Here is a 13,266-nt window from a genome sequence, read left to right on the forward strand (position 1 = left end):
ATCTTCAGATTGAGAAGGTGGATTCTCATTTAAATACATCTCATCAAGGGCCTCCTGAATATATTCTTCATCACCTGTAATTTGCTTATTTGACTCAAGAGAATTCACCTCAAGGTCTACAACTTCATCAAAGACAACATGCATGGATTCTTTAACATTCAAAGTTCTTCGATTAAAGACTCTATATGCTTTACTAGTAAGAGAATATCCTAGAAATATTGCCTCATCAGCTTTAGAATCAAATTTTCCTAAATTTTCTTTTCCATTATTTAAAACAAAACATGTGCATCCAAAAATTTTAAGATGAGCAATATTTGGCTTTCTACCTTTAAATAATTCATAAGGAGTAATTTTTAAAATAGGCCTAATAAGCATTCTATTTAAAACATAACATGCAGTACTCACAACATCAGCCCATAAATATTTAGGAACATTATATTCATTTAGCATTATTCTAGCTAGTTTTCCTTTAAGGATTTATTTTTCCTCTCTACAACTCCATTCTGTTGAGGTGTCCTAGGTGCAGAGAAATTATGCAAAATTCCATTTTTATCATAAAATTTTTCAAATGACTCATTTTGAAATTCCCCACCATGATCACTTCTTATAATCTGAATTTTCAAATCCTTTTCATTTTGAACTAATTTTGCAAATTTTTTAAATGCTTTAAAGGCTTCACTTTTTAAGGTAAGAAAGAAGGTCCAAGTAAACCTAGAGTAGTCATCCACAATAGCAAGAGCATAATAATTTCCTCCATAACTCTTAATCCTAGAGGGACCAAATAAATCCATATACAAAAGCTCTAAAGGCTTTGAAGTAGATAAAATATTTTTTGAATGAAAGGATGATCTTACTTGTTTTCCTTTTTGACAAGCAGCACATATTTTATCTTTTTCAAATTTTATTTTTGGTAAACCAATTACTAAATCCTTAGAAATCAACTTATTCAACTGTTTCATGTGAATATGAGCAGCCCTTTTATGCCACAACCAAGGATTTTCTTCTTTTGCAACGAGACATGTTATATCACTAGATGATGCATAATCAAGATCAATTAAATAGATATTGGTGTGTCTCATACCTTTCAGAGCAATTTCCTTAGAATCCTTTTGGTGGATAGTGCAGTAATCACTTTCAAAGATAACTTTGAGACCTTTGTCGCATAGTTGACTAATACTGAGGAGATTGTGCTTCAGTCCTTCTACAAGTAGCACATCCTTGATCTCCAAGGTATCCCCTCCACCAACATCTCCAATTCCAATTATTTTCCCTTTGTTGTTATCTCCATATGTAACAAATCCTTGATCCTTTCTTTTAAGATTCTTGATCTTCCTTTTATCACCCGTCATGTGTCTTGAGCATCCACTGTCAAGGTACCACATTGATTTTCTGGCTTTGGAAGTTAACTAAAAAATAAGAAAAATAATTTCTTTAGGTCCCCATTAACTTTATTGGGTCCTTGGGGTTAGAGAGATATAAGAATTATTTAGCAATAGGCATCCAAGTATACTTCCCATTTGGAACATCATAATGTTTAATATTGCATTTATTTGATGTATGCCCCTTTTTCATGCAATAAAAACAAGTAGCTAAACAATTATTTTTATAGTGAGCAGTTCCTTTTGCTACCCACGCTCTGCGAGTCCTTTTAATTTTATTTTTAGGAACATATTTGTTTCTACTTAGATTCTTCTTCTCAAAAACATGTTTTTCAAAAGATTTATTTTCTAAAGCATCTTTAAGTTATTTTTCTAAAATCATTAACTCAAACATATAGCTTTTGCAAGATTCACATTCAACTGCCTCAATTTCTCTATTTTCTAAACTTAAGATTTTATTTTTCAAAACATTTTCTTCTTCAAGAGATTTTTCAAGATTGTCTTGTAACTCTTTAAAATCCCTTTTTTTTAATTTTTTGTGAGCAATATCTAGTTTACTGGATTTAGCAAGCAATTCTTGAAAAGCATCATAAAGAGAATCATAATCATTTTCATTGTCAGAGGAGCTTACCTCACTGTCAGAGTGATCACTATTGGCCATTAAGCAAAAGTTTGCTTCTTCCTCATCAGATCCTTCAGAGTTGGATGAACTTGAGGCATTATCTTCCCACGCTATGTATGCCTTTTTCTTATAATATTTCTTGCTTTTCTTTTCATCACTCCTTTTTGAATTTGGGCAGTCTGCTTTTACATGACCAGTTTTTCCACATCCATAGGATTTAAAGTTTGAGGAGCTTCCTTGATTCTCCTTCTTATTACTCTTGAATTGATTTCTTCCTTTGGACTTCATGAACTTTGTGAACTTCTTTATCATGAGACTGAGATTCTCATCATCATTAGAATCTTCTTCCTCTTTTTGCTTCTTGCCTTTGACAACCTCAGTTTTGAATGCAATATTCTTCTTTCTTCCTTGATCTTCTTCATCATTCATTCTTCCCAGCTCAAGCTCGTGCTCTCTCAGTTTTCCAAACAGAGCCGCCATGGTCATTGTTGCAAGATTTTGTGACTCCGTGATAGCCGTCACCTTTGGCTGCCAAGTCCTATTCAAATATTTAAGAATTTTTATGTTAATTTCATCAGTATCAAAGGTTTTACCTAGCCGATTGAGATGGTTGACAATGTGTGTGAACCGCTTCTGCACATCGTAGATGGTTTCTCCCTGCTGCATTCGAAACATCTCATATTCCTGTATCAAGGAGTTCTTTCTAGCCCGTTTGACATCGTCAGTTCCTTCATGAGTCACTCGAAGGATTTCCGACATCTCGCATGCACTGGTGCAGACAAAAATTTTGTAGAACTCATCAAGAGTTAGAGCAGATGATATAATGTTTCTGCTTAAACGTCATATTGACCTCGCCTGCTTTCATCAGCAGTCCATTGAGCAAAAGGCTTTGGTTACTGCACTTCATTAACAACGTTAACAGGCACAAATGGTCCATTCAAAACAGCATCCCAAATACCCCTATCAACTGATTCTAAAAATATTTGCATTCTGACTTTCTAGAAAGGATAGTTTTCACTCGTGAAAAGTGGAGGTCTACTGATAGACGCACCTTCAGCAAATGTTTGGTTTGGCCCTACCATTTTCGAAGAATTTGAATAACTATCAAACCAGGCTCTAATACCAATTGTTGGTATCGCGCAACGGAATGACTAAACAATGGTCAAAAATCAAGAGGGGGGGTGAATTGGATTTTTAAAAAACTTGACAAGTTTTAAAATTTTTCTCAAAATTTAATTAATTAACTTAAAATAATAGTTACTTTAAATGCAAGTGTAGATAAATAAGGAGTTTAAGGGAAGAAGATGCACACTGATATTTATACTGGTTCGGATCAAAAGACCCTACGTCCAGTTGTTAATCTCTTAAACAAGGAGATTAACTCAATCACTATAATAATCAAATTACAACAAATTATATAAGAGTAAAGATTAGAAAACACCTCTCTTGAACAACCACAAGAGATGAACAAAACTCCCCCTAAATCTCACAGAGGATGACCAACTTTTCTAGCAACAACACAACACTAAATCTTCTAAGAACTCACTTAGAAAAAGTTATCACTCACTCACACTAGGTTTTTCAAAGCTTTCTTTAAGAATCTTACAGAGCAACACTTTGCAGTCACAGCCAAAGAACTCTGAATCTTAAAAAGGTATGTGATGAAGGATTGACCCCAACCAAGGATGGAGGCACATGCTTAAGAAGACTAAGCATGTTTAGAAAGGAAGTTCACTAATCCTTCATCCTTTTCATTTGTGTTTGTTATTTTTGATTCCCTAAGTTGACTTAGTTGAATCAACTTTAGTTGACTTGTTGACCTTTGACTACGTTTGACTTGTTGACTATAGTTGACTTGACTTAAGCCAACATGCTAATCTATGTTTATTTGCTTTGTAGGTTAATTAGGAGTAAGAAAGCAATGCTAGGTGGCGCATGGTGATTGGGGATCATAAATGATGTGGAGGAGAGAGTAAAGCAAAGGCATAAAGCATAAAGTAAAAGGCATGAAGCAAGTCTACCTATGTACCTTTGGTCTCCTTTGTTTTTAGCACACTTTGACCCCTTTTTGGAGACATATGAGACACATTCTTTGTCTCTTTTTATGCTAGAACGAAATTAGCCTTGCACACACCATAGTTAGCTCTTTTGTCTCTCAATTTTGTAACCTTATTTGACCTAGTTTCTAGAAGTTAGGGTTAGGTTTTTGTAGAGACATCCTTAGGTATCTTTTATTTGCTCAGAGGCCCCTAAACTCTTCTATATAAGGGGTGCTCCTAGACATGTAAAAGGGTTGAACATTTTGAAGTAAAAAAACTCTTGTGTCTCAACCATTTGTGAGAGTTTCCTGCCTTGGGAGTGAATACTTTTAAGCCTTATCTTGCATAGCAAGTGGCGGCACACATCCACTCATCTTCAAGGTTGCCATGGCTTCTAGCCTAGCCTTGTAGTGACGTGCTTGTCACATTTCTTACCATTTTATGTTGTCTTCTTCCTTTAATTATTCTTGGTTTTCTATGGTTTATGTGCTTTCCATTTCCTGTTTTGTTTTGAATCAATCCATCATCTTCTTCTCTTGAGCTTTGTGAAAGGAACCTTCACATCTAGATAGCTTACTATCTTAATGTCCAGTGGGGATTTTACTTAGCTTTCTTAATCAACTCACACCATATTCAGTAATCTTAAAAAGGAACAAGGTAATCCTTCATCAGTATGTTTGAAGTTGAACTGCAGTTCCTTAAATAGAGTTTTCGAAAATTAAGTTAAAAATTAAATCGTTATGTTCCAACTGCCAAGGATAATCGATTATCACTAAGGATAATCGATTATTCCAGTAGGTTTTTGAAAATTAGGTTAAAAACTGAATCGTTAGGTTCCAACTGCCAAGGATAATCGATTATCACTAAGGATAATCGATTATTCCAGTAGGTTTCCTGAAAAGCAAATTTTGAACAGGATAATCGATTATTTCAGGAGATAATCGATTATTCTAGTAGGTTTTCGAAAAATACAAGTTCTGTACAGATAATCGATTATCAATAGTGATAATCGATTATCACTGTAGTTCTTCTACAAATAAGAAACCTTTTAGAGAGACGAATGCAATGTTGTTGACTCTAAGTTTAATTAAACTATTCTACAATACACTTATTTTATTTTACAAGATAACATTTGCATAATTAAACACTTTGTCTTCATTAGTGCTTGATCATCATTCAAAATCACTAGACTTCCTTCTTTTTGCCAACAATCGCCTAAGCGAGAGCTCGTGAAATCTCATAGGGGCCATTGTTGCAGTCTCGCCTAAGCGAGAGCCTGTAGCTTAAGCGAGGCAACTTCCTCGCCTGAGTGAGGGCTCCTAGCTTGAGCGAGGTTGGTGCTGAATTGTGTTCTAACAATGTTCCCTTGTATGCTTGGGTGATTTATTGCATGATTGGCTTAAGTTGCCTCTTTAAACCATGAAGTATGTATATAGGTATGGTTGTTTAATTCATATGAACTGATATTGGTATGTTGGCATGACTAGCACATGGATTTTGGGTTGTATGGTTGAGATCTTGCATGAGAATTGGATGTTTGAGATAAAGGTGGTGTATAAGGCATGAAACATGAATTTGGTGTGAGATAGGCGTAATTCCATGAGTCTCGTGGGGAGCTCTCATGGTGGCGTGTAGTGTATATATATTAGGATAAGGATTCAAGTATGAACCGCATCTCAAAACTCTAATGGGTCAGTGAGTCTCAGGTAGAGCAAACTGACCCAAGTGGTGAGAGTGGCGGGAGACCTTAGTCTTTGGCAGGATAATAGCATTAGATGCTTGAAGGCTAACCTTGTGTGTGGTAGGGTGAAACCCATTCGCAATGGCTTTGCAGAGCAGTAGAGGCCACCACAAGTGCAAGCGTCTAGTGAATCCGATCCTAGTATATTTATTCGGATAATTGGGTCATAGTGTCCTGCTTGTTTGCTATAACATGATTCTCTGTGCCTACTGTGTTGCATGCATGGACTGTTTAAGCACTTGTCTGTTATACAATGATAAATTTAAATTACACTAGCTTACCCTTTCATTTTTATGTTTGTTCTTGTCCTATTTTGTTTTTGCGATGATCACCTTATTGGTGGGAGCAGATGGCAATAATGCGGGAGATAGGCCTGATGGTGGCAGCGCGCGGTCTGGTGGGAGTGTTGTATGTGACTCTCAGGAGTGGTTTTGTGGCCTTAGCGCCTATTGTAATTCATTGCTCTAGGAGTACATCTTTGGCAAAACTATTAAAGTTTTGGATCCTTTTAAGTCCATGGCATTATAGTGTGCCTAAGTCTCCTATAAAAGTACTCTCTTCGATGATTGTAATAGTGGATTTTCTTATGTGCACTGTTCATCTAATTGCTCTTGCATTTCTATAATTATGCGATATTTTTATTTAGTAGATTTGATCTATTTAAATGGGATATCACATGATACACCACTTTGTTCTTCTTTTTTAACAATTGAAAAGAATGTGTTATAATCTAACTTACCACAATTGAAGTAAAATTAGGTTAAAAAATTATTGGTGTAGCCTAACAATGAACAAATCAAATATAGCATTTTAAAAACTAATATATACGCTTAACCAGCTCTACAGTAATTTCTTTTAAATAATTTGTCAGTCATAAGTAATTAGGACTTTCATGTAGTACAATATTTCAATTAGAAAACTTAAAATGTTATCAAATTTAATAAAAAATAATAATCTTTTCTATTTTGAATTTAAATTGCTTTTTTAAATATGTATTTATGGTTGAATATTTCTCAATGTTTCTATATATTTATATTTTTTATTTTTTAGACAATAATAATTTTACTAATATTTCATTATCTTATTTTTATTATTATATTATATTTCAATTATGAAACTAAAAGAATTTATCAAAACAATTAAAAAAGATACTTTTTCTTTATTTTGAATTTAAAATACTTTGAAAATGTTTATGTAGTTTTTTAATTTTTTCTCAATTTTTAATATAATTCTATTGTATGATTTTTAAATTTTCTATTTTTTTAATATTTCTCCCTTAAGATTTTTAGAAAACTTTGATTTATTAATATTTTTTCTTATCTTCCTTCTATATCACAAGATTTCAATTAAAAGAATTTAAATTTTTATCCAATAAAATAAAAAAGTAACTTTGTTATTTTTATTTTTTAAATATTTATCTAGTTTTAAATATTTCTCATTTTTGAAATATAATTATACTATAAGCTTTTTAGTTAATTCCATTTTTTAAATTTTAGAAAATGATATTTTAGTAATATTTTATTAACTTTTTTTTTCTTTCTATAGCACAAGATTTCAATCAAAAATCATTTAAAACTTATCAAATTATGTTTTTAAGATAAAATATTTTCTTTTTCTTTCAAGATAGAACAAGTTATTCTTTTAAAGATGTAAAAAGTTAAAAGATATAACTAGAACATAAAATTCAATCAATGTAATGCAATAACGTCAACTAATAAACATAGAAAAATTAAATTAAATGATACATCCAATTTGGTATTTTTTATTTTATTTTATGAATAAGTTTTATATATTATGATTACCACAACCATTATTATAATAATATTTTATTCAATAATATTTTCTTAATGATCAATAAAATTACAAATTATTTTTAAGTAATAAAAAATAAAAATTTAAATGAAATGATACACCACTTTTGTTCTTCTTTTTAAACAATTGAAAATAATGTGTTATAATCTAACTTACCACAATTGAAGTACAACTAGGTTAAAAAATTATTGACGTAGCCTAATAATGAACAAATCAAATATAGCATTTTAAAAACTAATATATACGCTTAACCACCTCTAGAGTGGTTGCTTTTAAATAATTGGTTAGTCATAAGTAATTAGGACTTTTTTGTAGTACAATATTTCAATTAGAAAACTTAAAATGTTATCAAATTTCATAAAAAATAATAATCTTTTCTATTTCTAATTTAAAATGATTTTTTAAATATGTATTTATGGTTGAATATTTCTCAATGTTTCTATATAATTATATTTTTTATTTTTTGGACAATGATAATATTACTAATACTTCATTATCTTATTTTTATTATATTATATTTCAATTATGAAACTAAAAAATTTTATCAAAACAATTAAAAAAGATACTTTTTTTTTATTTTGAATTTAAAATACTTTGAAAATGCTTCTGTATTTTTTAATTTTTTCTCATTTTTTAATATAATTCTATTATAAGATTTTTAAATTTTCTCTTTTTTTAATATTTCTCCCTTGAGATTTTTAGAAAACTTGATATTATTAATATTTTTTCTTATCTTCTTTCTATATCACAAGAATTCAATTAAAACAATTAAAATTTTTATGCAATAAAATAAAAAAAAGTAACTTTTTTATTTTTATTTTTTAGCTTAAAATATTTATCTATTTTTAAATATTTCTCATTTTTGAAATATTATTATACTATAAGCTTTTTAGTTAATTCTATTTTTTTAAATTTTAGAAAATGATACTTTAGTAATATTTTATTAACTTTTTTTTTCTATAGCACAAGATTTCAATTAAAAATCATTTAAAACTTATCAAATTATGTTTTTAAGATAAAAGATTTTCTTTTTCTTTCAAGATATAACAAGTTATTCTTTTAAAGATGTAAAAAGATAAAAGATATAACTAGAACATAAAATTAAATCAATGTAATGCAATAACGTCAAGTAATAAACATTGAAAAATTAAATTAAATGATACATCCAATTTGGTATTTTTTATTTTATTTTATGAATAAGTTTTATATATTATGATTACCACAATCATTATTATAATAATATTTTATTCTATAATATTTTCTTAATTATGAATAAAATTACAAATTATTTTCAAGTAATAAAAAATAAAAATTTAAATGAAATGATATGTGAGCCCCCTTTTTCCAGCTTATAATTTGTTGGGCCTGGTCTTGTTGTAGGCCCAAGGCTAGCCTAGAAAGGGACCCCCAATACCCCCTTCCACCTACTCACTATTCCACTTGTCTCCTTTTTCAGAAGTTGTCTCCCTCTCTCAAACACCCAAGACTCCAGATAAAGCTCTGCTAGGGCCCATAGATTGTTTCATCTTCGAGCTAGATATAGTGGTTTTGTCTCCAAGTAAGTTACTCCTCATGTCTGCCATAGCCTTTCTTTCCCTTTCTAGTTGGGCGCTTTAGTTGCGTTAGAGTTCATCCTCTTATACTCGTTTTGGGTCCTAGGGTTTCTATTTCAGCTCAATATCTTAGCTGGTGGAGCTGTTGTGCCTGGGTTACATTCTCTGAGTTACTGCTCCCTTCTCTTGTGCCTAAAAAGGTAAGGGAAGCTAGGTTTTTAGGTTCTAAAGCGATTTTTGTATGTTTGAGGGTTGTTCTGTGTTTTGGGTTCTTGAATGGTATATTAATCATGTGTAGATGGTTGGCTGATAGTCTGGATGTTACTTTGTGTGGTTTTTCTGCCTTGCATGCGTGGAACAGTGGGGGAGAAGTGACATTCTCGCCCAAGCGAGCTCGTCTCGCCTAGGCGAGAATATCAAAGGCTCGCCTAAGGTTCTGCCTCGAGTGCTCGCCCAGGTGGCCCATTTGCGTTTTCAGCGACACCCCGTCTCGCTCAAGCGAGATGGACTCGCTTAAGCGAGAGCTCGTGAAATCTCACAAGGGCCACTGTTGTAGTCTCGCCTAAGTGAGAGCCTGTAGCTTAAGCGAGGCAACTTCCCTCGCTTGAGTGAGGGCTCCTAGCATGAGCAAGGCTGGTGCTGAATTGTGTTCTAACATTGTTCCCTTGTATGCTTGGGTGATTTATTGCATGATTGGCTTAAGTTGCCTCTTTAAACCATGAAGTATATATATAGGTATGGTTGTTTGATTCATATGAACTGAAATTGTTATGTTGGCATGAGTAGCACATGGATTTTGGGTTGTATGGTTGAGACCTTGCATGAGAATTGGATGTTTGAGATAAAGGTGGTGTATAAGGCATGAAACATGAATTTGGTGTGAGATAGGCGTAATTCCATGAGTCTCGTGGGGAGCTCTCATGGTGGCGTGTAGTGTATATATATTAGGATAAGGATTCAAGTAAGGACCGCATCTTGAAACTCTAATGGGTCAGTAAGTCTCAGGTAGAGCAAACTGATCCAAGTGGTGAGAGTGGCGGGAGGCCCTAGTCTTTGGCAGGATAATGGCCTTAGATGCTTGAAGGCTAACCTTGTGTGTGGTAGGGTGAAACCCATTGGCAATGGCTCTGCAGAGCAGTATAGGCCACCACAAGTGCAAGCATCCAGTGAATCCGATCCAAGTATATTTATCCGGATAATTGAGTCATAGTGTCCTGCTTGTTTGCTATAACATGATTCTCTATGCCTACTGTGTTGCATGCTTGGACTGTTTAAGCAGTTGTCTGTTATACTATGATAAATTTAAATTACACTAGCTTACCCTTTCATTTTTATGTATGTTCTTGTCCTATTTTGTCTTTTGCGATGATCACATTATTGTGGGAGCAGATGGGAATAATGCGGGAGATAGGCTTGATGGTTGCAGCGGCGTGATCTAGTGGGAGTTTTGTATGTGACTCTCTGGAGTGGTTTTGTGGCCTTAGTGCCTATTGTAATTCCTTGCCCTAGGAGTATATCTTTGGCAAAACTGTTAAACTTTTGGATCCTGTTATGTCCATGGCATTGTAGTGTGCCTAAGTCTCCTTTAAAAGTACTCTCTTGGATGATTGTAATAGTGGATTTTCTTATGTGCACTGTTCATCGGATTGCTCTTGCATTTCTATAATTATGCGATGTTTTTATTTAGTAGATTTGATCTATTTAAATGGGATGTCACATTTTTATGGTATCAGAGCCTTCGTTCCTTAGTTTCTGTGGGCTATGTGTTTGCTTAGCTTTCGTTGTGCCTTTCTTGTCGTGTTTAGATGAGTTTCTAGTCTAACCAAGTTTCTAATGGTTCATTCTGTGTGTCTAGTGGTATGGCACCCCCTCGTATAGCTCCTCATGCACCCCCACAGGGCGACAAGCAAGACCTTGCTAGGGCAATCGAGGCTATGATTGTAGCCTTGACGCAACAGAGCAACGCTATGTTGCAACAACATTAGGCGCCTATGAAACGCCAAGAGGAGGCTACGAGGCAGGCTTCTGAGGCTGCGAGGTAGGCTTCTGAGGCTACAGATGAAGGCTGCGAGGCAGGCTTCTAAGGCTGCCCAGAGGTAGCACATGGATGCTCTCTGCTAGTTAGGGGAGAATGCAACTGGTGCTCCGATGTATGGTCCTCGTCCCCAACCTCCACCCCTTGAATATAGTTTGGAAGATTTCTTGAAGCACCAACCTGCCAAGTTTGATGGCAAGGCGAGACCTGACCATGCAAACCAGTGGATGAAGGATATGGAGCACATCTTTGATGCCAAGAGATGCCCCAATGAGAGTAGGCTTGCTTTCACTATCTACATGCTCACATGAGAGGTTGAGCATTGGTGGGCCAGCATGAGGCTGGTTATGGAAGAAAGGCATGAGGAGATCACATAGGAGGCCTTCTAGAGGAGGTTTCTTTCAGAATACTTCCCAAACAGCGTGAGATACGCAAAGGAGGTGGAGTTCCTCCAGCTGACACAGGGGGACAAGTCAGTGGGCGAGTACGCCGAGAGGTTCAAGCATCTGGGGCGTTTCTACACCATGCCGCTCGATGAGGAGTGGCGTTGCAGAAAGTTTGAGAATGGTCTTAGAGGAGACATTCACTTGATGGTAGCCCCACTTTCCATCAAGGACTTTGCGGCCTTGGTGGAAAAAGCCAGAGTCATGGAGCGAATGAAGGTAGAGGTAGAAGCCCAGCAACAGCCACAACAGAGGGTTAGCAGATCATCTAGGTCCAGGCTGAGAGTTGAAGAGAAGAAGAAGTCGTATGCTAGGCCTCGTCCACAGCCTCAGGGTCTATAGGCTTTTCTTCCCCGTCCAACAGGATCCAGTGCCATCATTACGGAGGACCACATGTGAAGAGTTTTTGCCCGCAGCTATCTGGGTTCCGCAGGTTCAACCATTGTGGTAGGGAGGGCCACTTTGGCAGAGACTGTCCGACCTTGAGGAGGACCGTGGCACGACCTTCATCACAGACTCCGAGTCAAACTCAGCAGAGGAGGGGAGGCAGCAGGCCTCAGGCAGCAAGCAGGGTCTATGCGATGACGGGGTCAGAGGTAGTGGGTTCAGGTAACCTCGTCGTTTGTTGTTGTGTGATTTATGGCAAGTCTTGTTGCGTGCTTTTTGATTCTGGAGAAACACACTCTTTTGTGTTGGAGTCTTGTGTGCGGGAGTTGGGTCTGTCGGTGTGTGAACTACAGTTTGATCTCATGGTATCTACTCAGGCATCTGGGTTGGTTAGGACTTCTGCAGTGTGTGCTAGGTGTCAACACCCAATTTCGTCTGGGTAAATGCATTTGTTTGGTAAAAAAAAATATAATAATAAAAATAATATATAATTTAATAATAATAATAAATAATAAAATAAAATAAAAATATGTTTTGATTGATGATAGGTTTTTTAAACTTTAATTTTACCATGGGAAAAAAACAAAAAAAAAACAAAAAAAAGAAAGAAAAAAACAAAAAAAAAAAAACAAGAGAAGGAGAATCTAATTTATTATAACACTCTTTTCATAAGTCCAAATGTTTTACATATATTTACCCCCATTTGTTTGCTATATACACTCTTCACATGACATGTCCGAAAAGAACGTTTATTCATTTCTGATTTTAGAGAAGCGTATAATATTAGGAGCAATTATTTTTATAATAATTTGAATAAATATCTTGCATTTACACTTATGTGTCTCTTTGTGTTGTCAGACTGGGAATGTTTTATTTTAATTAGAAGCAAATATTCCCGATATAATGTTTTTAGAGAATGGTATGATTTTAATATTTAGACGAAAATATTCCTGGTAATAATTAGAATCAATTATATAAATAATATGTTATGATTTGATCACGCTCTTTATGTGATAGAGAATATTATTCTAGTAATTACAGGCAATATTTCGTTAATAATTATAATTAATACTGTGGATATTATGCAATGATTTAATAAGACCAATTCTTTCCCTATATATGCACAAAATTACTCTAATGCAAGACACAGAGAAAAAAAATCGGAAAAACCCCTCTCCTTCTTTATTACTAGAGCACGTGCAAAACGGAGTCACCTTAAGGTAAATGCTCTTTGCACCTAATGCTTTTCATGACT

General features: G+C 34.4%; 1 protein-coding gene across 1 annotated transcript; it reads left to right on the forward strand.

Moving 5' to 3' along the window:
- The first annotated feature begins 11,294 nt into the window (after positions 1–11,294).
- Positions 11,295–12,890, forward strand: LOC114163556. The gene is made up of 4 exons (XM_028047862.1): positions 11,295–11,457; positions 11,587–11,929; positions 11,989–12,415; positions 12,870–12,890. Exons 1-4 carry the CDS (start codon positions 11,295–11,297, stop codon positions 12,888–12,890), a joined length of 954 nt encoding a protein of 317 aa, XP_027903663.1.
- Positions 12,891–13,266: the final 376 nt, after the last annotated feature.

This window comes from Vigna unguiculata, chromosome 9, assembly GCF_004118075.2.
Source record: "Vigna unguiculata cultivar IT97K-499-35 chromosome 9, ASM411807v1, whole genome shotgun sequence".
Classification (NCBI taxonomy): domain Eukaryota; kingdom Viridiplantae; phylum Streptophyta; class Magnoliopsida; order Fabales; family Fabaceae; genus Vigna; species Vigna unguiculata.